The sequence below is a fragment of the Pseudophryne corroboree genome, chromosome 11 (assembly GCF_028390025.1).
Source record: "Pseudophryne corroboree isolate aPseCor3 chromosome 11, aPseCor3.hap2, whole genome shotgun sequence".
Taxonomy (NCBI): domain Eukaryota; kingdom Metazoa; phylum Chordata; class Amphibia; order Anura; family Myobatrachidae; genus Pseudophryne; species Pseudophryne corroboree.
In genome coordinates, this window is record NC_086454.1 from 25,023,060 (window position 1) to 25,049,865 (window position 26,806).

At 50.8% G+C, this 26,806-nt stretch overlaps 1 protein-coding gene across 1 annotated transcript in view; it reads right to left on the reverse strand.

The window, feature by feature from the left end:
• PRMT3 (protein arginine methyltransferase 3) overlaps positions 1-26,806 on the reverse strand; it is a 251,556-nt gene that overhangs the window by 176,324 nt on the left and 48,426 nt on the right. The window contains exons 7-8 of the mRNA XM_063946376.1: positions 25,815-25,959; positions 18,944-19,009 (exon numbers count right to left, since the gene is read on the reverse strand). Of these exons, the coding sequence (XP_063802446.1) occupies positions 18,944-19,009; positions 25,815-25,959 (211 nt within the window). The remainder of the gene's footprint in view (positions 1-18,943; positions 19,010-25,814; positions 25,960-26,806) is intronic.

Sequence of the window (26,806 nt, forward strand, 5' to 3'; positions counted from 1 at the left end):
CATGTCAGGGGACAGAGTGCCAGGGAAGAGGGGGGCATGTCAAGAGACAGAGTGCCAAGGGTGAGGGGAGTGTGTCAGGGGACAGGGGAACGTGTCAGGGGACAGAGTGCCAGGGGTGAGGGAAGCGTGTCAGGGGACAGAGCGCTAGGGAAGAGGGGAGCATGTCAGGTAACAGAGTGCCAGGGGTGAGGGGAGTGTGTCAGGGGACAGAGTGCCCGTGAAGAGGAGGGCGTGTCAGTGAAGAGGGGGGCGTGTCAGGGAAGAGGGGGGCGTGTCAGGGGACAGAGTGCCAGGGAAGAGGGGGGCATGTCAGGGGACAGAGTGCCAGGGAAGAGGGGGGCATGTCAGGGGACAGAGTGCCAAGGGTGAGGGGAGTGTGTCAGGGGACAGGGGAACGTGTCAGGGGACAGAGTGCCAGGGGTGAGGGAAGCGTGCCAGGGGAAAGAGCGCTAGGGAAGAGGAGAGCGTGTCAGGGGACTGAGCGCCAGGGGAGCGTGTCAGGGGACTGAGCGCCAGGGGATAGGGGAGCGTGTCAGGGGACAGAGCGCCAGGGGATAGGGGAGCGTGTCAGGGGACAGAGCGCCAGGGGATAGGGGAGCGTGTCAGGGGACAGAGCGCCAGGGGAGAGGGGAGCGTGTCAGGGGACAGAGCGCCAGGGGAGAGGGGAGCGTGTCAGGGGACAGAGCGCCAGGGAGCGTGTCAGGGTACAGAGCGCCAGGGGAGCGTGTCAGGGGACAGAGCGCCAGGGGAGCGTGTCAGGGGACAGAGCGCCAGGGGAGCGTGTCAGGGGACAGAGCGCCAGGGGAGCGTGTCAGGGGACAGAGCGCCAGGGGAGCGTGTCAGGGGACAGAGCGCCAGGGGAGCGTGTCAGGGGACAGAGCGCCAGGGGAGCGTGTCAGGGGACAGAGCGCCAGGGGAGCGTGTCAGGGGACAGAGCGCCAGGGGAGCGTGTCAGGGGACAGAGCGCCAGGGGAGCGTGTCAGGGGACAGAACGCCAGGGGAGCGTGTCAGGGGACAGAACGCCAGGGGAGCGTGTCAGGGGACAGAACGCCAGGGGAGCGTGTCAGGGGACAGAACGCCAGGGGAGCGTGTCAGGGGACAGAACGCCAGGGGAGCGTGTCAGGGGACAGAACGCCAGGGGAGCGTGTCAGGGGACAGAGCGCCAGGGGAGCGTGTCAGGGGACAGAGCGCCAGGGGAGCGTGTCAGGGGACAGAGCGCCAGGGGAGCGTGTCAGGGGACAGAGCGCCAGGGGAGCGTGTCAGGGGACAGAGCGCCAGGGGAGCGTGTCAGGGGACAGAGCGCCAGGGGAGCGTGTCAGGGGACAGAGCGCCAGGGGAGCGTGTCAGGGGACAGAGCGCCAGGGGAGCGTGTCAGGGGACAGAGCGCCAGGGGAGCGTGTCAGGGGACAGAGCGCCAGGGGAGCGTGTCAGGGGACAGAGCGCCAGGGGAGCGTGTCAGGGGACAGAGCCCCAAGGGAGCGTGTCAGGGGACAGAGCGCCAGGGGAGCGTGTCAGGGGACAGAGCGCCAGGGGAGCGTGTCAGGGGACAGAGCGCCAGGGGAGCGTGTCAGGGGACAGAGCGCCAGGGGAGCGTGTCAGGGAACAGAGCGCCAGGGGAGCGTGTCAGGGGACAGAGCGCCAGGGGAGAGGGGAGCATGTCAGGTAACAGAGTGCCAGGGGTGAGGAGAGCGTGTCAGGGAACAGAGTGCCAGTGAAGAGGAGGGCGTGTCAGGGAAAAGGGGGGCGTGTCAGGGAAGAGGGGCGTGTCAGGGAAGAGGGGGCGTGTCAGGGAAGAGGGGGGCGTGTCAGGGAAGAGGGGGGCGTGTCAGGGAAGAGGGGGGCGTGTCAGGGAAGAGGGGGGCATGTCAGGAGACAGAGTGCCAGGGGTGAGGGGAGTGTGTCAGGGGACAGAGTGCCAGTGAAGAGGAGGGCGTGTCAGTGAAGAGGGGGGCGTGTCAGTGAAGAGGGGGGCGTGTCAGGGGACAGAGTGCCAGGGAAGAGGGGGGCCTGTCAGGGGACAGAGTGCCAGGGAAGAGGGGGGCATGTCAGTGAAGAGGGGGGCGTGTCAGGGGACAGAGTGCCAGGGAAGAGGGGGGCATGTCAGGGGACAGAGTGCCAGGGAAGAGGGGGGCATGTCAGGAGACAGAGTGCCAAGGGTGAGGGGAGTGTGTCAGGGGACAGGGGAACGTGTCAGGGGACAGAGTGCCAGGGGTGAGGGAAGCGTGTCAGGGGACAGAGTGCCAGTGAAGAGGAGGGCGTGTCAGTGAAGAGGGGGGCGTGTCAGGGAAGAGGGGGGCGTGTCAGGGAAGAGGGGGGCGTGTCAGGGGACAGAGTGCCAGGGAAGAGGGGGGCATGTCAGGGGACAGAGTGCCAAGGGTGAGGGGAGTGTGTCAGGGGACAGGGGAACGTGTCAGGGGACAGAGTGCCAGGGGTGAGGGAAGCGTGTCAGGGGACAGAGCGCTAGGGAAGAGGGGAGCATGTCAGGTAACAGAGTGCCAGGGGTGAGGGAAGCGTGCCAGGGGAAAGAGCGCTAGGGAAGAGGAGAGCGTGTCAGGGAACAGAGTGCCAGTGAAGAGGAGGGCGTGTCAGGGAAGAGGGGGGCGTGTCAGTGAAGAGGGGGGGGGTGTCAGTGAAGAGGGGGGGGGGGGGGTGTCAGTGAAGAGGGGGGGGGGGGGGGTGTCAGTGAAGAGGGGGGGGTGTCAGTGAAGAGGGGGCGTGTCAGGGGACAGAGTGCCAGGGAAGAGGGGGGCGTGTCAGGGGACAGAGTGCCAGGGAAGAGGGGGGCATGTCAGTGAAGAGGGGGGCGTGTCAGGGGACAGAGTGCCAGGGAAGAGGGGGGCGTGTCAGGGGACAGAGTGCCAGGGAAGAGGGGGGCATGTCAGGGGACAGAGTGCCAGGGGTGAGGGGGACATGTCAGGAGACAGAGTACCTGGGGTAAGTGGAGCGTGTCAGGGGACAGAGTGCCAGGAGAGTTTCAGGCGACATAGTGCTTGAGAAAATGGTAGATGGCAGCTAATGAAGAATTAACGCGCAGCAACGCTCCACACTGTAATGCATCTGGAGCAGAGGTGATGGCGGGACTGGTGGCTGGAATGGGAACTTCCTAACATGCCGCTGGTCCCCGAGTACGTACCGGGAAGCCTGGACCGCAACAAGATTTGGAGCTTTTTCAGCTATAGCGGATCATGTTAGGAAAGCGCTCAGTGCGGTCCAAACCCCCAATGTGTGGTACAATCCAGAGCGTAACACAATCACAGACACCATGGGACGCCAGTAACATCACTACTTACAGGCACCTCCATATTATACACATTGCAACATTTAGTCATCGACTGTATGTATTAAGCTTATGAGCACAGTATATCATAACAATAAAAGCGAAAGGCTATTGTCTATTTTCCCACGGATGGAGATTTCCCTGGTTATGGATATGCTGCCGTCCTATAAATGCCCAATGATAATAAGAGTAAATCTTTCCTCTGACACGTGTTTCTTCCTGTGCAATGACAAATCTCTCATCTGCAGATAATGTCTGCCTGGCAATGAAAGAGCCACAAGGCCTGTCCTTCACGTGCGGCTGAACACCCCCCATAGAGCCTTTATCCATGAGAAGCCAGAGTCCTCCTGTAATTCAGGCTGGCACCATGGAAGCAGATGACGGCACAGCCAGGCCTGGCGCGGAGCGCTCTGCTTAATGCCCTGACTGTTATTTACAACAACACTCACCACTGAGCAGCACTGGACTTTGGGGGTGATTCAGAGCTGATCGCTGGGCTGCTAACTTTGCTGCCCTGCGTTCAGATAGTAGCCACCTCCAGGGGGGAGTGTAAATTCGCCGTGCAAGTGTGTGATCGCATGCGCATTGTGGTGCACACGCATGCGCAGTTAGGACCAGATCGCCCGCTGGGCGAAAACGCACAGCAGGGATCGGGAAAGAATCAGGCCCTTTCTGTAGAATTAGGCTCTGTGTTCACTCCAACCTATTAATATGTAACAGAAAGGGGGTCACTCAGATAGGGCGGCAATAGAGGCAATCGCCCCAGGTTACACAGTAATGGAGCTTGGATAGGAGAGGCCACAAGAAAGCTTCAGAGTTCTTAATGTACTAAGCAGTGATAAACTAAGATTTTAAACCTACCGGTAAATATTTTTCTCCTAGTCCGTAGAGGATGCTGGGGACTCCGTAAGGACCATGGGGTATAGATAGGCTCCACAGGAGACATGGGCACTGTAAGACTTTAGATGGGTGTGAACTGGCTCCTCCCTCTATGCCCCTCCTCCAGACCTCAGTTATAGAACTGTGCCCAGAGGAGACGGACAGTACGAGGAAAGGATTTTTGTTAATCTAAGGGCAAGATACATACCAGCCCACACCATCCACACCGTACAACATGGAATATACGCAACCAGTTAACAGCATGAACAAAACAGCATCAACCAGAGACTGATCTCAACTGTAACATAACCCTTATGTAAGCAACAACTATATACAAGCCTTGCAGAAATAGTCCGCACTGGGACGGGCGCCCAGCATCCTCTATGGACTAGGAGAAAAAGATTTACCAGTAGGTTTAAAATCTTATTTTCTCTTACGTCCTAGAGGATGCTGGGGACTCCGTAAGGACCATGGGGATTATACCAAAGCTCCAGACCGGGCGGGAGAGTGCGGATGACTCTGCAGCACCGATTGAGCAAACATGAGGTCCTCATCAGCCAGGGTATCAAACTTATAGAATTTAGCAAAAGTGTTTGAACCCGACCAAGTAGCTGCTCGGCAAAGCTGTAATGCCGAGACGTCCCGGGCAGCCGCCCAAGAAGAGCCCACCTTCCTAGTGGAATGGGCCTTTACCGAATTTGGTAACGGCAATCCAGCCGTAGAATGAACCTGCTGAATCGTGTTACAGATCCAGCGGGCAATAGACTGCTTAGAAGCAGGAGCGCCAACCTTGTTGGCCGCATACAGGACAAACAGCGCCTCTGTTTTCCTAACCCGAGCCGTCCTGGCTACATAAACCTTTAAGGCCCTGACTACATCAAGTCACCCGTAGCCACAGGCACCACAATAGGTTGGTTCATATGAAACGAAGAAACCACCTTAGGCAGAAATTGAGTCCTCAACTCTGCTCTATCCACATGGAAAATCAGATAGGGGCTTTTGTGAGACAAAGCCGCCAATTCGGACACCCGCCTCGCAGATGCCAAGGCTAGCAACATGACCACTTTCCAAGTGAGAAATTTTAACTCAACTGTTTGAAGAGGTTCAAACCAGTGTGACTTAAGGTACTGTTTCACCACGTTAAGGTCCCATGGCGCCAATGGGGGCACAAAAGGAGGCTGGATGTGCAGCACTACCTTTACAAAAGTCTGGACTTCTGGGAGAGAAGCCAATTCCTTCTGAAAGAATATTGACAGGGCCGAAATCTGCACCTTAATAGAGCCTTACTTTAGGCCCATATCCACTCCTGTCTGCAGAAAGTGGAGAAAACGGCCCAGGTGGAAATCTTCCGTAGGAGCATTCTTGGCTTCACACCAAGATACATATTTCCTCCAGATACGGTGATAATGTTTCGCCGTCACCTCCTTCCTAGCTTTTATCAGAGTAGGGATGACATCCCCCGGAATACCTTTCCTAGCTAGGATTTGGTGTTCAACCGCCATGCCGTCAAACGTAACCGCGGTAAGTCTTGGAACACGCAGGGCCCCTGCTGCAACAGGTCCTCCCTGGGAGGAAGATGCCACGGATCTTCTGTGAGCAATTCCTGAAGATCTGAATACCAGGCCCTTTGAGGCCAATCCGGAACAATGTGTATTGTCTGGACTCTTTTTCGTCTTATGATTCTCAGTATTTTTGAGATGAGTGGAAGAGGAGGGAAGACATAGACCGACGGAAACACCCATGGTGTCACCAGGGCGTCTACCGCTACAGCCTGAGGGTCCCTTGACCTGGAACAATACCTCCGAAGTTTCTTGTTAAGGCGTGACGCCATTATGTCTATTTGAGGAAGTCCCCAACGACTTGTTATCTCTGCAAAAACTTCTTGATGAAGACCCCACTCTCCTGGATGGAGACTGCTGACAGCGCACTTACGTGATTTTCCGCCCAGCGAAGAATCCTGGTGGCTTCCACCATTGCCACTCTGCTCCTTGTCCTGCCTTGGCTGTTTACATGAGCCACTGCTGTGACGTTGTCCGATTGAATCAGAACAGGTAGGTCGCGAAGAAGAGTCTCCGCTTGTCGTAGGCCGTTGTATATGGCCCTTAATTCCAGCACGTTGATGTGTAGACAAGCCTCCTGGCTTGACCACAGTCCCTGAAAATTTCTTCCTTGTATGACTGCTCCCCATCCTCGGAGGCTCGCGTCCGTGGTTACCAGAACCCAGTCTTGAATGCCGAACCTGCGACCCTCTAGAAGGTGAGCACTCTGCAGCCACCACAGGAGAGACACCCTGGCCCTGGGGGACAGGCTTATTTTCTGATGTATTTGCAGATGAGACCCCGACCACTTGTCCAGAAGGTCCCACTGAAATGTCCTCGCATGGAACCTGCCGAAGGGGATGGCCTCGTAGGCCGCCACCATCTTTCCCAGTACTCGAGTGCATTGATGAACTGACACTCTTTTTGGTTTTTACAGGTCTCTGACCATGCTCTGGAGTTCCTGGCCTTTTTCCGTTGGGAGAAAATTAGAATTTACTTACCGATAATTCTATTTCTCGTAGTCCGTAGTGGATGCTGGGAACTCCGTAAGGACCATGGGGAATAGCGGCTCCGCAGGAGACTGGGCACAAAAGTAAAGCTTTAGGACTACCTGGTGTGCACTGGCTCCTCCCCCTATGACCCTCCTCCAAGCCTCAGTTAGGATACTGTGCCCGGACGAGCGTACACAATAAGGAAGGATTCATGAATCCCGGGTAAGACTCATACCAGCCACACCAATCACACCGTACAACCTGTGATCTGAACCCAGTTAACAGCATGATAACAGAGGAGCCTCTGGAAAGATGGCTCACAACAACAATAACCCGATTTAGTTAACAATAACTATGTACAAGTATTGCAGACAATCCGCACTTGGGATGGGCGCCCAGCATCCACTACGGACTACGAGAAATAGAATTATCGGTAAGTAAATTCTTATTTTCTCCGACGTCCTAGTGGATGCTGGGAACTCCGTAAGGACCATGGGGATTATACCAAAGCTCCCAAACGGGCGGGAGAGTGCGGATGACTCTGCAGCACCGAATGAGAGAACTCCAGGTCCTCCTCAGCCAGGGTATCAAATTTGTAGAATTTAGCAAACGTGTTTGCCCCTGACCAAGCAGCTGCTCGGCAAAGTTGTAAAGCCGAGACCCCTCGGGCAGCCGCCCAAGATGAGCCCACCTTCCTTGTGGAATGGGCTTTTACAGATTTTGGCTGTGGCAGGCCTGCCACAGAATGTGCAAGCTGAATTGTACTACAAATCCAACGAGCAATAGTCTGCTTAGAAGCAGGAGCACCCAGCTTGTTGGGTGCATACAGGATAAACAGCGAGTCATTCCAGCCGTCCTGGAAACATATATTTTCAGGGCCCTGACTACGTCCAGCAACTTGGAGTCCTCCAAGTCCCTAGTAGCCGCAGGTACCACAATAGGCTGGTTCAGGTGAAACGCTGAAACCACCTTAGGGAGAAATTGAGGACGAGTCCTCAATTCTGCCCTGTCCGTATGAAAAATCAGGTAAGGGCTTTTATAGGATAAAGCCGCCAATTCTGACACACGCCTGGCCGAAGCCAGGGCCAACAGCATTACCACTTTCCATGTGAGATATTTTAAGTCCACAGTGGTGAGTGGTTCAAACCAATGTGATTTTAGGAACCCCAAAACTACATTGAGATCCCAAGGTGCCACTGGAGGCACAAAAGGAGGCTGTATATGCAGCACCCCCTTGACAAACGTCTGAACTTCAGGAACTGAAGCCAATTATTTCTGGAAGAAAATCGACAGGGCCGAAATTTGAACCTTAATGGACCCCAATTTTAGGCCCATAGACACTCCTGTTTGCAGGAAATGCAGGAATCGACCCAGTTGAAATTCCTCTGTAGGGGCCTTCCTGGCCTCACACCACGCAACATATTTACGCCAAATACGGTGATAATGCCTTGCGGTTACATCCTTCCTGGCTTTGATCAGGGTAGGGATGACTTCATCCGGAATGCCTTTTTCCTTCAGGATCCGGCGTTCAACCGCCATGCCGTCAAACGCAGCCGCGGTAAGTCTTGGAACAGACAGGGTCCTTGCTGGAGCAGGTCCCTTCTTAGAGGTAGAGGCCACGGGTCCTCTGTGAGCATCTCTTGAAGTTCCAGGTACCAAGTCCTTCTTGGCCAATCCGGAGCCACGAGTATAGTTCTTACTCCTCTCCGTCTTATAATTCTCAGTACCTTGGGTATGAGAGGCAGAGGAGGGAACACATACACTGACTGGTACACCCACGGTGTTACCAGAGCGTCCACAGCTATTGCCTGAGGGTCCCTTGACCTGGCGCAATACCTGTCTAGTTTTTTGTTGAGGCGGGACGCCATCATGTCCACCTTTGGTTTTTCCCAACGGTTCACCATCATGTGGAAGACTTCTGGATGAAGTCCCCACTCTCCCGGGTGGAGGTCGTGCCTGCTGAGGAAGTCTGCTTCCCAGTTGTCCACTCCCGGAATGAACACTGCTGACAGTGCTATCACATAATTTTCCGCCCAGCGAAGAATCCTTGCAGCTTCTGCCATTGCCCTCCTGCTTCTTGTGCCGCCCTGTCTGTTTACGTGGGCGACTGCCGTGATGTTGTCTGACTGGATCAGCACCGGCTGACCTTGAAGCAGAGGTCTTGCTAGGCTTAGAGCATTGTAAATGGCCCTTAGCTCCAGGATATTTATGTGAAGTGATGTCTCCAGGCTTGACCACAAGCCCTGGAAATTCCTTCCCTGTGTGACTGCTCCCCAGCCTCGCAGGCTGGCATCCGTGGTCACCAGGACCCAGTCCTGAATGCCTAATCTGCGGCCCTCTAGAAGATGAGCACTCTGTAACCACCACAGGAGAGACACCCTTGTCTTTGGTGACAGGGTTATCCGCTGATGCATCTGAAGATGCGATCCGGACCATTTGTCCAGCAGGTCCCACTGAAAAGTTCTTGCGTGGAATCTGCCGAATGGGATTGCTTCGTAGAAAGCCACCATTTTTCCCAGGACCCGTGTGCATTGATGCACTGAGACTTGGCCTGGTTTTAGGAGGTTTCTGACTAGCTCGGATAACTCCCTGGCTTTCTCCTCCGGGAGAAACACCTTTTTCTGGACTGTGTCCAGGATCATCCCTAGGAATAGAAGACGTGTCGTCGGGATCAGCTGCGATTTTGGAATATTGAGAATCCAACCGTGCTGCCGCAACACTACCTGAGATAGTGCTACCCCGACTTCCAACTGTTCCCTGGATCTTGCCCTTATCAGGAGATCGTCCAAGTAAGGGATAACTAAAACTCCCTTCCTTCGAAGGAGTATCATCATTTCGGCCATTACTTTGATAAAGACCCGGGGTGCCGTGGACAATCCAAACGGCAGCGTCTGAAACTGATAGTGACAGTTCTGTACCACAAACCTGAGGTACCCTTGGTGAGAAGGGTAAATTGGGACATGGAGGTAAGCATCCTTGATGTCCAGAGACACCATATAATCCCCTTCTTCCAGGTTCGCAATCACCGCTCTGAGTGACTCCATCTTGAACTTGAACCTCTGTATGTAAGTGTTCAAGGATTTTAGATTTAAAATAGGTCTCACCGAGCCGTCCGGCTTCGGTACCACAAACAGCGTGGAATAATACCCCTTTCCCTGTTGCAGGAGGGGTACCTTGATTATCACCTGCTGGGAATACAGCTTGTGAATGGCTTCCAATACCGCCTCCCTGTCGGAGGGAGACGTCGGTAAAGCAGACTTTAGGAAACGGCGAGGGGGAGACGTCTCGAATTCCAATTTGTATCCCTGAGATACCACCTGAAGGATCCAGGGGTCCACTTGTGAGTGAGCCCACTGCGCGCTGAAATTCTTGAGACGGGCCCCCACCGTGCCTGAGTCCGCTTGTAACGCCCCAGCGTCATGCTGAGGACTTGGCAGAGGCGGGAGAGGGCTTCTGTTCCTGGGAACCGACTGTTTGCTGCAGCCTTTTCCCTCTCCCTCTGCCACGGGGCAGAAAAGAGGAGCCCTTTGCCCGCTTGCCCTTATGGGTCCGAAAGGACTGCGCCTGATAATATGGCGTCTTCTTATGTTGAGAGGCTACCTGGGGTAAAAATGTGGATTTCCCAGCAGTTGCCGTGGCTACCAGGTCTGATAGACTTACCCCAAATAACTCCTCCCCTTTATAAGGCAATACTTCCATATGCCTTTTGGAATCCGCATCACCTGACCACTGCCGCGTCCATAACCCTCTTCTGGCAGAAATGGACAGCGCACTTACTCTTGATGCCAGTCGGCAGATATCCCTCTGTGCATCACGCATATATAGAAATGCATCTTTTAAATGCTCTATAGTCAGTAATATACTGTCCCTGTCTAGGGTATCAATATTGTCCGTCAGGGAATCCGACCAAGCCACCCCAGCACTGCACATCCAGGCGGAGGCGATTGCTGGTCGCAGTATAACTCCCGTATGAGTGTATATACATTTTAGGATATTCTCCTGCTTTCTGTCAGCAGGTTCCTTAAGGGCGGCCGTCTCAGGAGAGGGTAGTGACACCTGTTTAGACAAGCGTGTGAGCGCTTTATCCACCCTACGGGGTGTTTCCCAACGTGCCCTATGCTCTGGCGGGAAAGGGTATGATGCCAATAACCTTTTAGGAATTATCAGTTTTTTTATCGGGGGAAACCCACGCTTCATCACACACTTCATTTAATTCCTCAGAAGCAGGAAAAACTACAGGCAGTTTTTTCTCACCAAACATAGGCCCTCATTCCGAGTTGTTCGCTCGCAAGGCGATTTCAGCAGAGTTACACACGCTAAGCCGCCGCCTACTGGGAGTGAATCTAAACTTCTTAAATGTGCGACCGATGTATGCGCATTTTTGCGATCAAAAACGAGTTAGCAGTTTCTGAGTAACTCCAGACTTACTCTGCCTGTGCGATCAGTTCAGTGCTTTTCGGTCCCGGCTGACGTCAGAAACACACCCAGCGTTCGGCCAAGCACTCCCACCGTTTCTCCAGACACGCCTGCGTTTTTTCCGGAAACGGTAGCGTTTTCAGCCACACGCCCATAAAACGCCATACATCCGCCCAGTAACACCCATTTCCTGTCAATCACAATGCGATCGCCGGAGCGATGAAAAAGCCGTGAGTAAAATTACTTTCTTCATAGTAAAGTTACTTGGCGCATGCGCAGTGCGAACATTACGCATGCGCACTAAGAGAATTCTCACTGCGATGCGATGAAAAATACCGAGCGAACAACTCGGAATGAGGGCCATAATACCCTTTTTAGTGGTACTTGTATTATCAGAAATATGTAAAACATTTTTCATTGCCTCAATCATGTAACGTGTGGCCCTACTGGAAGTCACATTCGTCTCTTCATCGTCGACACTGGAGTCAGTATCCGTGTCGGCGTCTGTGTCTGCCATCTGAGGTAACGGGCGTTTTAGAGCCCCTGATGGCCTTTGAGACGCCTGGACAGGCACAAGCTGAGTAGCCGGCTGCCTCATGTCATCAACCGTCTTTTGTAAAGAGCTGACACTGTCACGTAATTCCTTCCATAAGCCCATCCACTCAGGTGTCGACTCCCTAGGGGGTGACATCTCTATTACAGGCAATTGCTCCGCCTCCACATCATTTTCCTCCTCAAACATGTCGACACAATCGTACCGACACACAGCACACACACAGGGAATGCTCTGATAGAGGACAGGACCCCACTAGCCCTTTGGGGAGACAGAGGGAGAGTATGCCAGCACACACCAGAGCGCTATATATAAACAGGGATTAACCTTATAGAAGTGTTTTTCCCCTTATAGCTGCTGTTATGTTAATACTGTGCCTAATTAGTGCCCCCCTCTCTTGTTTTACCCTTTTCTGTAGTGCAGGACTGCAGGGGAGAGTCAGGGAGACGTCCTTCCAGCGGAGCTGTGAGGGAAAATGGCGCCAGTGTGCTGAGGAGATAGGCTCCGCCCCCTTCTCGGCGGACTTTTCTCCCGCTTTTTGCTATATTCTGGCAGGGGTTAAAATACATCCATATAGCCCTGGGGGTTATATGTGATGTATTTTCGCCAGCCAAGGTGTTTTTATTGCTGCTCAGGGCGCCCCCCCCAGCGCCCTGCACCCTCAGTGACCGGAGTGTGAAGTGTCCCTGAGGAGCAATGGCGCACAGCTGCAGTGCTGTGCGCTACCTTGGTGAAGACTGGATGTCTTCTGCCGCCGATTTTCCGGACCTCTTCTTGCTTCTGGCTCTGTAAGGGGGCCGGCGGCGCGGCTCTGGGACCGGACTCCGAGGCTGAGCCTGTGTTCGGTCCCTCTGGAGCTAATGGTGTCCAGTAGCCAAGAAGCCCAAGCTGGCTGCAAGCAGGCAGGTTCGCTTCTTCTCCCCTTAGTCCCTCGATGCAGTGAGCCTGTTGCCAGCAGGTCTCACTGAAAATAAAAAACCTAAAACTAAACTTTTTCTAAGAAACTCAGGAGAGCCTTCTAGAATGCACCCTTCTCGGCCGGGCACAAAAATCTAACTGAGGCTTGGAGGAGGGTCATAGGGGGAGGAGCCAGTGCACACCAGGTAGTCCTAAAGCTTTACTTTTGTGCCCAGTCTCCTGCGGAGCCGCTATTCCCCATGGTCCTTACGGAGTTCCCAGCATCCACTAGGACGTCAGAGAAAAACCCTATTCTTGTCAGTGTCCAGAATCATGCCTAAAAATTATAGCCGAGTCGTTGGAATCAACTGCGACTTTGGCAGATTTAGGATCCAGCCGTGTTGCTGCAGCACTCTCAGGGAGAGTGACACGCTTTTCAGCAACTGATCTCTCGATCTCGCTTTTATCAGGAGATCGTCCAAGTATGGGATAATTGTGACTCCTTGCCTGCGTAGGAGCACCATCATTTACGCCATTACCTTGGTGAAAATCCTCGGGGCTGTGGACAGCCCAAACGGCAACGTCTGAAACTGGTAATGACAGTTCTGTACAGCGAATCTCAAGTACGCCTGATGAGGAGGATAAATGGGGACATGAAGGTATGCATCCTTTATGTCTAGTGATACCATAAAATACCCCCCTTCCAGGCTGGAGATCACTGCCCTGAGAGATTCCATCTTGAATTTGAACCTTTCTAGATACAGGTTTAGGGATTTTAGATTCAGAATGGGTCTGACCGAGCCATCTGGTTTCGGGACCACAAATAGGGTTGAATAGTACCATATTCCCTGTTGCATTAGGGGAACCTTGATAATCACTTGCTGTCGACACAGCTTTTGTATTACAGCTAAAACTATTTCCCTCTCTGGGGGAGAAGCTGGCAAAGACGACTTGAAAAATCGGCGAGGAGGCACTTCTTCGAATTCCAGTTTGTAGCCTTGGGATACAATTTCTATCGCCCAAGGATCCAAATCTGACAGAATCCAGACCTGGCTGAAGAGTCGAAGATGTGCCCCCACCGGCGTGGACTCCCGCAGTGGAGCCCCAGCGTCATGCGGTGGATTTTGTAGAAGCCGGGGAGGACTTCTGTTCCTGGGAACTAGCCGTAGCAGGCATTCTTTTCCCTCTACCCTTACCTCTGGTGAGGAGAGCCCCGACCTCTTCTGGACTTATGCGACCGAAAGGACTGGATCTGATATTGAGGTGTTTTCTTTTGCTGTGGGGGAACATAAGGCAAAAAAGAAGATTTACCCGCGGTAGCTGTGGAAACCAGGTCCGCGAGGCCATCCCCAAATAAAACCTCACCCTTGTAAGGCAAAGTTTCCATATGTCTCTTTGAATCGGCATCACCCGTCCATTGGTGGGTCCACAGGGCTCGCCTAGCAGAAATTGCCATGGCATTGGCTCTTGAACCCAACAGCCCCACGTCTCTCGCAGCGTCTCTCATATATAACGCTGCGTCTTTAATATGACCCAAGGTCAATAAAATGCTATCCTTATCTAGGGTGTCAATGTCAGATGACAAGTTATCTGCCCATGCTGCTATTGCGCTACATACCCATGCCGACGCTACTGCCGGTCTGAGCAAGGCACCCGTATGTGCATAAATTGATTTTAAGGTAGTCTCCTGTCTGCGATCAGCAGGATCCTTGAGGGCAGCCTTGTCTGGAGACGGTAGCGCCACCTTTTTGGACAAGCGCGTCAAAGCCTTGTCCACCCTGGGTGAGGATTCCCACCGTAACCTATCCTGTGCGGTGAAAGGATACGCCATAAGAATTCTCTTGGGAATCTGCAGTTTCTTGTCTGGAGTTTCCCAAGCTTTTTCAAATAAAGCGTTCCGCTCATGAGATGGGGGAAAGGTTACCTCAGGTTTCTTCTCCTTAAACATGCAGACCCTCGTGTCAGGGACAGAGGGGTCATCTGTGATATGCAAAACATCTTTTATTGCAATAATCATATAATGAATACTATTGGCCACCCTTGGGTGTAACCTTGCATCATCGTAGTTAACACTGGAGTCAGAATCCGTGTCGGTATACCTGGGACAGGGGACGTTTACGAGAGCTTGAAGGGCCTTGTGACACAGTCAAAGCCATGGATTGACTCCCTGCTCTTTCTCTGGACTCTGCTTTGTCCAATCTTTTATGTAATAAAGACATATTTGCATTTAAGACATTCCACATATCCAACCAATCAGGTGTCGGCGTCGCCGACGGAGACACCACAATCATCTGCTCTACCTCCTCCTTAGACGAGCCTTCCGCTATGTCGACACACACGTACTGACACCCCCACACACACTGGGATATACAATTATGGGGACAGCTGCGCGGTACCTCAGTGAAGATCTGAAGTCTTCTGCCGCCTGTGAAGTCTTCTTTCTTCTTATACTCACCCGGCTTCTATCTTCCGGCTCTGCGAGGAGGACGGCAGCGCGGCTCCGGGACGAACGGCGAGGGGAGACCTGCGTTCCGACCCTCTGGAGCTAATGGTGTCCAGTAGCCTAAGAAGCAGAGCCTATCATTTAAGTAGGTCTGCTTCTCTCCCCTCACTCCCACGATGCAGGGAGCCTGTTGCCAGCAGTGCTCCCTGAAAATAAAAAACCTAACAAAAGTCTTTTTCAGAGAAACTCAGGAGAGCTCCCCTGCAGTGCATCCAGTCTCCTCTGGGCACAGGATCTAACTGAGTCTGGAGGAGGGGCATAGAGGGAGGAGCCAGTGCACACCCATCTAAAGTCTTTAGAGTGCCCATGTCTCCTGCGGAGCCCGTCTATACCCCATGGCCCTTACGGAGTCCCCAGCATCCTCTAGGACGTATCAGAAAAGTGGAGAATCGAACCAGTGGAGAAGCTGCCCATGGCAACCAATCAGCATTGACGTAACATTTATAATTTGCATACTATAAACATATACAGAGCAGGTGATTGTTGTCATGGGTAACTTCTCCACTGGCTCTCTCCTCCACTTTCATCACTGCTTAGTACATGTCCCCCTAAGTCTCAGGTGTTCTTTAGGCTTCAATATGATAAATACTGACTCAGCAAACAACACGGTAGTGTCAAGTGTTCCTTTTGTGACTCGGCAATATCATTTTTTCTTAGTGAATTACAGTCTCAGTTCACAAAATGGCTGCCTTTGTTGAGTTTCAGCGACTGCAAGCAAACTGCCAGGTTGGGCACTCAAACACTGTCTCAGTAGACAGAATGGTAGCCCTTGTTGTGCCTCAGCTATATCTGCGATCACTATAGGAATGCAAGGCTGGGCACTCATGAACACTGTCTAGGTACACAAAATGGCTGCCCTTATTATGCCTCACTTATTTCCAGATGGCTAGTGAAATGCAAGGCTGGGCACTCATATACATGGTCTCACCCTGGCAGCATCTCCCTGACACATGCATGTTTGATTTGCAGCTAGCCTTGTGTGGAGTTTGTATATTCTCCACGTGCTTGCATGTGTTTTCTCCGGGTACTCCGGCTTCCTCCCACAATCACAAAATATACTGGTCGGTTAATTGTCTCCCGACAAAAATGTAGCCCTAGTGTAGCCATAGTGTGTGGTAAGTGGTTCTTATCTGTCGTCACATTCTGTTTCTATGTGGGCTAACATTTACCCAGAATGACACAGGGCCCGATCACATGCTCATCTCACATGCAGATTTTGACCTGATTTTGGCTCAATATTTACATGTGAAGAGCGTGTGACCGGAGTAATACACAGACATGTGACCGGAGTAATACACAGACGTGTGACTGGGGGGGGTAATACACAGACGTGTGACTGGGGGGGTAATACACAGACGTGTGACTGGGGGGGTAATACACAGACGTGTGACTGGGGGGGTAATACACAGATCGTGTGACTGGGGGGGTAATACACAGATCGTGTGACTGGGGGGGTAATACACAGATCGTGTGACTGGGGGGGTAAAACACAGATCATGTGACTGGGGGGGTAATACACAGACGTGTGACTGGGGGTAATACACAGATCGTGTGACTGGGGGTAATACACAGATCGTGTGACTGGGGGGTAATACACAGATCGTGTGACTGGGGGGGTAATACACAGACGTGTGACTGGGGGGTAATACACAGACGTATGGGATAATACATAGACGTGTGACTGGGGGTAATACACAGACATATGGGATAATACATAGACATGTGACTGGGGATAATACATAGACCGTGTGACTGGGGGGGTAATACATAGACCGTGTGACTGGGGGGGTAATACATAGATCGTGTGACTGGGGGGGTAATACACAGACGTGTGACTGGAAGGTAATACACAGACGTGTGACTGGAAGGTAATACACAGACGTGTGACTGGAAGGTAATACACAGACGTGTGACTGGAAGGTAATACACAGACGTGTGACTGGAAGGTAATACACAGACGTGTGACTGGAAGGTAATACACAGACGTGTGACTGGGGGTAATACACAGACGTGTGACTGGAAGGTAATACACAGACGTGTGACTGGGGGGGTAATACACAGACGTGTGACTGGGGGTAATACACAGACGTGTGACTGGGGGGTAATACACAGACGTGTGACTGGAAGGTAATACACAGACGTGTGACTGGGGGTAATACACAGACGTGTGACTGGGGGTAATACACAGACGTGTGACTGGGGGGTAATACACAGACGTGTGACTGGAAGGTAATACACAGACGTGTGACTGGGGGTAATACACAGACGTGTGACTGGGGGTCATACACAGACGTATGGGATAATACACAGACGTGTGACTGGAAGGTAATACACAGACGTGTGACTGGAAGGTAATACACAGACGTGTGACTGGAAGGTAATACACAGACGTGTGACTGGAAGGTAATACACAGACGTGTGACTGGAAGGTAATACACAGACGTGTGACTGGAAGGTAATACACAGACGTATGGGATAATACACAGACGTGTGACTGGAAGGTAATACACAGACGTGTGACTGGAAGGTAATACACAGACGTGTGACTGGAAGGTAATACACAGACGTGTGACTGGAAGGTAATACACAGACGTGTGACTGGAAGGTAATACACAGACGTGTGACTGGAAGGTAATACACAGACGTGTGACTGGAAGGTAATACACAGACGTGTGACTGGAAGGTAATACACAGACGTGTGACTGGAAGGTAATACACAGACGTGTGACTGGAAGGTAATACACAGACGTGTGACTGGAAATAATACACAGACGTGTGACTGGGAATAATACACAGACGTGTGACTGGGAATAATACACAGACGTGTGACTGGAAGGTAATACACAGACGTGTGACTGGAAGGTAATACACAGACGTGTGACTGGAAGGTAATACACAGACGTGTGACTGGAAGGTAATACACAGACGTGTGACTGGAAGGTAATACACAGACGTGTGACTGGTGGTAATACACAGACGTGTGACTGGAAGGTAATACACAGACGTGTGACTGGGGGTAATACACAGACGTGTGACTGGAAGGTAACACACAGACGTGTGACTGGAAGGTAATACACAGACGTGTGACTGGAAGGTAATACACAGACGTGTGACTGGAAGGTAATACACAGACGTGTGACTGGGGGTAATACACAGACGTGTGACTGGAAGGTAATACACAGACGTGTGACTGGAAGGTAAAACACAGACGTGTGACTGGAAGGTAAGTAATACACAGACGTGTGACTGGAAGGTAATACACAGACGTGTGACTGGAAGGTAATACACAGACGTGTGACTGGAAGGTAATACACAGACGTGTGACTGGAAGGTAATACACAGACGTGTGACTGGTGGTAATACACAGACAAAGCTTTATGTACTTCTTTTTAATACCAAGTGGCAAGTGCAGAAGTCGTACTTTTACAAAGACGTGTTAAAATCCGTTTTATGTTGCACAGTGTTTCCAGGGGCACAATCAGCGTAACGGGAAGGTAAAATATGCACAGCTTGCAATGCACTTTATAAGAAAGGAAGCCGTGCGTATGCGGTGTCAAAGGGCGCCTAGATAATATCACAAGAATATTTTTTTTGCATTTTATAACAAAATCGCATAGCGCAACACTAGACCATTTATCTCCGCGCGGGATTCACTTGCATTAATAAATAAACTCCTATTAATAAATAAAGGGCGAGAATAAAATGGTTTTGGTGTTATCTGTACTCTGCACCCCTCCGGCAGTTGACTAACATCCTCAGGAGTAAAACCCATCCTGCATATAAAAGCATCGGCTGTCACCGATGTAAAGCAAGGCCACTCCGTCACAGGCTCCCTACTCCGTGACAAGTCCGCCGGCTGGAGAGAGGAAGACAGCTGCGTTCCCTTACCTTGTCCTTGAATATTTCAGAATTCTGGTACATGAAGTTTCTGTAGCTCTCTGTCCGCACTGCGTCCTACAAAGGGGAGGGAAAAAAAAACAAAAAAACAGATAGTTAGAAGTCTGTAAATAGAACACAGATTACATCTGCCGCTGCGTCGCACCAGCCTCTGCTACAAACCGCTCAAATCTTATAATAACCTCGCTCTTCATCACTGATCCATCTGGAATAACGGTCGACATTGCTATTTTCTACACCTCTTATTTTTAACAACAAACTGCAATTTTATTTTTTATTTTATTTTTTAACGTATGTATAAAATGCGGAGTACAACAATCCAAACACATAGTTAACATTACACTGGGAAAAGAAGTTAGTTGTTCCTGTAGAACAGAGAAAAACTCTTAATTACATTGAACAATTCCCAATCATTCGGACACATTGGAACGCGGCTCCTGTCTGCATTATCGTCAGGTTTTCCCTTCCTTCAACGCGTAATCTCCAGCGGTAATTACAGCTAATATAATGCAAATTGGGTTTGCTTCCTCAAGCGTGAACCACTGCAAAGGTGATCAATTAAAATGACAAGGGAATGCGTGAAATCATTTCTTCCAAGAAAGCATCATTTTGGAGAGGTTTGTATTTCACGATCCGCGTAAATACATCTAGGCGTGCGTGCTTTATAACTGTCTCTGTCCTACGTGTCCCCTTTCCAGAAAACTGCAGAGCATCGCAGGATTGGACACTCGCTGAAGGTGCCAGAACCAGGGTGACAAACGGACAGCTGAGAAATCACCGGCTAATGTCTGAAAAAGACAGATCTTTGCTCAAAAACACAAAGTATAGAAACGGTGCAAGTTCCATTCAGAATTGGGATGGTTGAATGTTTTTCTTATATTTAGCAGAATATCCTGCCATGGGGTCATTTACACCAAGAACTGTATTTCTCGGCACATTGGTAACTAAAGAGATCCGACCTCCTATTTGTTATAAATATATAGAAGAAAAATGCCTGTTACTCTGACTCGTAAAGTGACGCAAGAGGCGGCCGGTATACACCAAACAGACGTCATGCCCCATGGAGATAGAAACATAGAATTTGATGGCAGATAAGAACCACTTTCAGTCTGGCCATGAACACACACACTTAAGGCCAGTACTCACTGGCCGATGGCAGAGAGATGTGTGCTGAGCGAACCGCTCAGCACACATCTCTCCCGGCGCTCAGCACAGCGCGATCTGTTCTGAGCGTGCGGGGGGAGACGGGGGGGCCGCTCACTTCACCCAGCGGGTGAAGTGAGCGACCCGCTAGATTGGCCTGCATGCAGGCCAATCTAGCAGCAGCGAAAGCGATGCGCGGGGCTGCGCATCGCTATCGCTAAGGGGGCTACACACGGAGCGATCGTTATTAAAATCTAAGCAATCTAGTCAGATTGCTTAGATTTTAAGCAGCGATCGCTCCGTGAGTACCCCCCTTTACACACTAGGGTTAATTGTATTTAAATTTTTTTGCTAGGAGCCAATTAACCTACCAGTTTATTTTTGGGGTACAGGAGGAAACCAGAGTACCCGGTGGAAACACACGCAAGTACAGAAAGAACATGTAAACTCCACACCATTAGGGCCGTGGTGAGAATCGAACCCACAACCTCTAACCATTACACCATCCGTACTGCCCTAAAATCTCTGCGTTCCACAAGAAATAGAGATCGTCACCTAATGTCCACAATTCTCAGATTGTTCTGTAGGTGAATGCCTGCAAAATAGGTAGCAGAACATGGTGAAACTTGTGGTTCTACAACAGCTAGAAAGCCTAAGCCTGGGAACTTTTTAATCACTAAGGGGTATATTTACTAGTGGACTATTTTTATCAGTTTAAAAGTGTTCCGTTCAGAGATAAATGTACACCGCCGTTGTATATTTGCACCGCGCAGAGAAGGCGAATGGGGGTGTACAGTCATGTACGACATTATTACACCCACATTTACAATCAGTAAGGCAGAACGGGGCTTTGAAGGGGTGTAGACAGAGCTTTGCCCCTATTACTGGGCAAGTACAAGCACTCCCTGGTGATGGTGACCGGTAAACTGCACACGCGGGGGAGGGAGGGGGAGGTGCACTTGGGATACGCATGTCTCTGTACATGTGTGAGCCCCTGAATGACAAGGCGAAATAAACACCACTGCCCGGTGTGACGGAGCCTCAGCAGCTGGAGGTAATAGTGTGTGCAGGGGGTGACATTACAGTGAATATAGCGGCATGGGAGACTTTTGCTGGCATCAGGTTTACAGTGTATGTGTCGTCATATCTTCAGACACGTGCCTTCATATCACCAAGACCCTGATAAAAGATGTACTCAAGGAGAATTGGATCTTTGGAATTCGAGGTGAAGCCAAGCGCACAGTATACAGCTCCCTAAGCAGGTAATAAGCCCCACAAAACACCAACTGTAAGATGTATATATATGCTACACACAGTCACCCAGACACACGTCACGGCCAGATATTACATTAGTGCTGAAATCACATGGGACAGTTTGCAGCCTGGCAGGGCATGCTGGAACTTATAGTCCCTCTATAGTTGGAGCACAACTGGAAGAGTAAGATTGGCGAATAATACGCCGCTTACTCATCATGCAGGGACCATTCCATAGAGACCAGTGCACGTATCTCTCAGTCTTGCAAACAGCGGTCCCGCTTCCAGGGGGGACGAAATGATAGACACAGGGCAGAAAATGAATTGCCACAATCGGAGCAGCCACGTGTGCAGGATCTGAGAGCTGAACTGCAGGCTGTTAATTGATTATGTGAGGGTAACCGCACAGTTCATGAAGCAAGAGGAATATTTTCCACTCTGGTGCTTTCTCGATTGACGGCAAAACCTCTGACTTTTGTGGCGTCAGCAAATCGGTCAGATTTGCAGAACAGCCTTTAACCAGTACTGGGAAATTAAAATCCCTGACCTAGTAATGACTAAAAAACCAACGCCGTCCTAAAGCCCTCCCTACACACATTCCTGCGTCATTTTTCTCCCACAAGGTCACTGTAACGTGACGCGCTTAGGAACGCTCATGATTGAAGACGTCTACATTTTTAAACTGTGCAGTATTTTTAGATTGTAAATGTGCTGCTAAGTTCTCAAAATAAAATTACGGTTCTTCACGAAGGAGGAAAAAAAGCAATAAATAGCTACACAGTATGGCAGAGATCCGTTTATGGGAAAGTTCAGGGTCCGTTACTGCAATTTATAGGCAAACTCCGCAGAACTGTCTAAGCGTTGACACTTAGAGAATGTACACGCCATAGACACGGAGGACTGGACTGATTATATACAATACAACTAGGAACAGCAAAGGAAGTCTCATTCCTGCATCCCAAAACGTCAGCTGAGCCAACAGCCCATACACGTATATGGAGGGCACGGTAAACCGCGGTCACACACAAGGTGCCACAAATTCCCGAGACTCTATATAGTACTAGGGGGGTAATTCAGAGCTGATTGCTAGGTTGCGTCTTTCACAGACTGCGATAAGGTCCGAACTGCGCATCAACCGCAATGCGCAGGCGCGACGGACCACAGCAACGGGAATCGGTGCATAGCAACGGAATGGTGCGAAAAAAGCGGTCACACGGGTGATCGCAAGGTGACTGACAGGATGAAGGCGTTTGTGGGTGGCAACTGACCATTTTCAGGGAGTGTCTGAAAAAACGCAGGCGTGTTCAAGCGTTTGAAGGGCGGGTGTTTGACGTCAATTCCGGTCCCGGACAGGCTGAAGTGATCGCAGCGGCTGAGTAAGTCCTGGGCTGCGCAGAGACTGCACAAAATCTGTTTGCACGGCTCTGCTACACATGCGATCGCACACTTGCACAGCTAAAATATACTTCCCCTGTAGGCGGTGACTATCTGATTGCAGGGCTGCAAAAATCGCTGCCCAGTGATCAGGTCTGAATTAGACCCTAGGTTTCAGGGCTGTAAAAGGCATAAAATGTAATAATACTTTAAATACCCAGTGAGACACCAGGTGACACCGCTGTCGCAGCTTCCGAGAAGACTCACGTACCGCCATTACCAGCGAGATGCATCTGCATACAAAGATTTATACCCTGCGTAAAGTGCAGCGACCTAATTAACACGTGCATATCCTCATCACTGCGCAGATAACTGGAGCATAATACAATGATTAGGCTCACCAGTCCTATCATACAGGGTTACGTGCTGCAAGATAATATGCGTGGGTACCACGTGGATTTCTGTAAGTCCTGCGTACGTCAGTCACCCCATGTCCTGCGCCTGTAACACTCACATGCAGAAACCGTTCTGCAGCAATTAACGTAGCTACAGCTAAAGGATGCAATCAGATTTACCGGACCTCAGATCTGTGCTGCGAGCTCTCATACGCCATCATTACTCCTGCCGTTATCAATGTATATAAATATTATAACAACCTGGGAGATAAGTGCAGCTACAAGACGACGCACAGCTAATATCAGTCTATTATGTACATGCACACAGGCGAACGGCGTCAGAACAACCAACAGGGGAGGAAATCAGATGTCTGCGATTTTCCAGATTTTGGGATTACGATTTTTCATTGAAACATAATTTCTGATAATATGATTATATCTGATTAGATCAGATTATATTGAATTCATTATATCCGAGGTGTACGGGGTAAGGAGTCTATATCACTGCAGTGGCTTCGTACAGAAGCCATTCCTTGCGGGTTCCGTGCATGGAGCACAGATTAAAAAAAGCACAAAGAGGATTCCTGCTGGTAGAGGACATTGCTGAAGGTTCCCCTGATTCATGTCGGAACATCAGCCTATTGCCTGCTTCTATAGTTCATAGATTTCTGTTATTTATAGGCCCCGGGACAGAAAACAAAGCTCAATCTGCAGTACTGAGAGCGGCAGAGCGACGCTCAGCCACACGGAACACTCTGTATTACAGGAGAGAGACAAGGAGCTATACACACACACATTGCAGAACAGACACACTGCTGCCCAGCGCTGCAGGATATCAGGATGTACTCATTAGGGATCAGGGGGGGCTACCCATTGCTGCCCCCCAGAATCCAGGACCCCCTAAATAAAAGAATCCTTTCTGCGTGTTTGGTGGCAATATCCTAGAGCAGTGTCTATGATCGGGTGCCCCCCCTTCTGGTCACTGAAGAGCACTGCAGGATTATTGATTGGCAGGTGAGAAAGGGGACAGACCGAGTAATATTTACATTCATATACTATAGGTATAATGGTCCGAGATCACAGAAAACCCCCTTACCCGAAACTCAAGGTCATTGTGATTACTTAATAAAAGTCTATGGGCCTAATTAAAGGTTGACTGCAAAACAACATTTTCCTCTAATGGGCCAAACCGTGCTGCACTGCAGGTGGGGCAGATGTAACATGTGCAGAGAGAGTTAGATTTGGGTGGGGTGTGTTCAAACTGAAATCTAGATTGCAGTGTAAAAATAAAGCAGCCAGTATTTACCCTGCACAGAAACAAAATAACCCACCCAAATCTAACTCTCTCTGCACATGTTACATCTGCCCCACCTGCAGTGCACATGGTTTTGCCCATTAGAGGAAAATGTTGTTTTGCAATCAACCTTGAATTAGGCCCTATATATGCAGATGGACACTGGGGCGAAGGCCACCTGTACATAACCGAGTGCAGCCGCCGCCGCGTCCCCCCACCCCATCACCACCAGCGGCCATATCATGGGAGGTCACATGAGCGCTTCTGGACAGATACAACACCTGTGAACACTATGGGCAGGGTTGTTTCCTGTAGAAATGTGATCTTCCAATAAAAGCATTGTACCCGAAGTAACTACCCCAATAACACGGGGTGGTCTTCAGTATGTCGGCTGTCGGGATACCGGCGCCGGAATCCCGACAGCCGGCATACCGACATTTATTCTCCCTCGTGGGGGTCCACGACCCCCATGGAGGGAGAATAAAATAGCGTGTAGCGCGCCACCGTGCCCGCAGAGTGGCGAGCGCAGCGAGCCCGCAAGGGGCTCATTTGCGCTCGCCACACTGCCGGTATGCCCGCGGTCGGGCTCCCGGCGCCGGTATGCTGGTCGCCGGGAGCCCGACCGCCGGCATACCATACTACACCCAATAACACGGACTAGCAGTAATACTCTTGTTCTATACTCTCTCTTCAGGGACACTTGTTAAATTCCCCAACTATCACGGTAGCAGCTCCCTTTCTTAAAGAGCATCCACCATTTAGATTGCAAGCTCTAGAGGTCAGGTTTGTCTCACATTATGTTTCATGTGATGCTGAAATCTGCTGCGGAGCCATGTACACACTCAACACGCGCCACAGTGTTGTGCAGTCAGACACTGGGGTCTGATGCAGAGCTGTCCGTGTGCTTGCTGGCGGTGCGTTCTGCAGGGGCTTTGGTACTGCGCATACTCTGAAGTGGATCAGACGCAACGTAGCGGCGATATGGAATCATAAACATATCGGCTGCATCTACACTTACACCTGAACTGGGCTACAGCCGGGCAATCTGACATGTACAGGGTTCAGCGAGGGTGTGACAAGCTGCGCGGACATGTATGAACACGCCTGGCGCAAATGTGTACTGACGATGATGCTTAGTAGCAAACCAAATGTACACACAGGGAGATGCATACAGCAAGGTGTATACCGGAGAACACGCGCATTTCTCAATGCGCACCGTTCGCCTGATTTCCGACCGTCTCTGCTTGTGAGCCTTTCCTGAGCAGTTCCCCCAATAACCCTGAGATGTGTTTCTACGTGCAACACTATTATTCCTGTCATAGGGCGAGACTGGCGCCATCTGACTGTGATAATGATGAAACCTCTTGGAATAAAAGTCCCGGCAGCTGTGTTCTTTTCTAACCTTTAACATCTTTTCATGTATCCCGAAGTGTCCGTAGGAGCTGAAGTAGGCCCCATCCTCATTCTCATCCAGGTCTGCGATGGCCCCAGCGGAAGATGGACCACATCTGACATCTGCGTTCATCACAAAATCCTGCGCAAGTTGTCTGTAATCAATTTCAAACATACCCCTGAGACAAGATCGCTGAACCGTGGAAATGAAGAGATGAGAACAGAGTGTACAGATGGGATATTAGATGCTAGACTGTGGTGGTACTGCCAGCAAGCAATGCCTCCCTCTACTGGACAGATGATGAATTACTACTACAAGACTTGATTTGGACGTTAAGAATTCAATGGTAGGTGAATTCACCGAAAGTGTAAATATTCACAAATATCATACATAGGGATCAATTCAATTAGATGTGAGGTGGGCGAGCTGCTGCTGTAACGGCGTGGAAACACCGCAGAGGGCTCCGCAACTCTCCCTGCACTTGTGGATTTTGGTGGTCATTCCGAGTTGTTCGCTCGGTAATTTTCTTCGCATCGCAGCGATTTTCCGCTAATTGCGAATGCGCAATGTCCGCACTGCGACTGCGCCAAGTATATTTGCTATGAAGTTTGGTATTTTACTCACGGCATTACGAGGTTTTTTCTTCGTTCTGGAGATCGGAGTGTGATTGACAGGAAGTGGGTGTTTCTGGGCGGAAACTGGCCGTTTTATGGGAGTGTGTGAAAAAACGCTGCCGTTTCTGGGAAAAACGCGGGAGTGGCCGGAGAAACGGAGGAGTGTCTGGGCGAACGCTGGGTGTGTTTGTGACTTCAAACCAGGAACGACAAGCACTGAAATGATCGCACTGGAAGAGTAAGTCTCGAGCTACTCAGAAACTGCACAGAGAAGTCTTTTCGCAATATTGCGAATCTTTCGTTCGCAATTTTGATAAGCTAAGATTCACTCCCAGTAGGCGGCGGCTTAGCGTGTGCAATGCTGCTAAAAGCAGCTTGCGAGCGAAC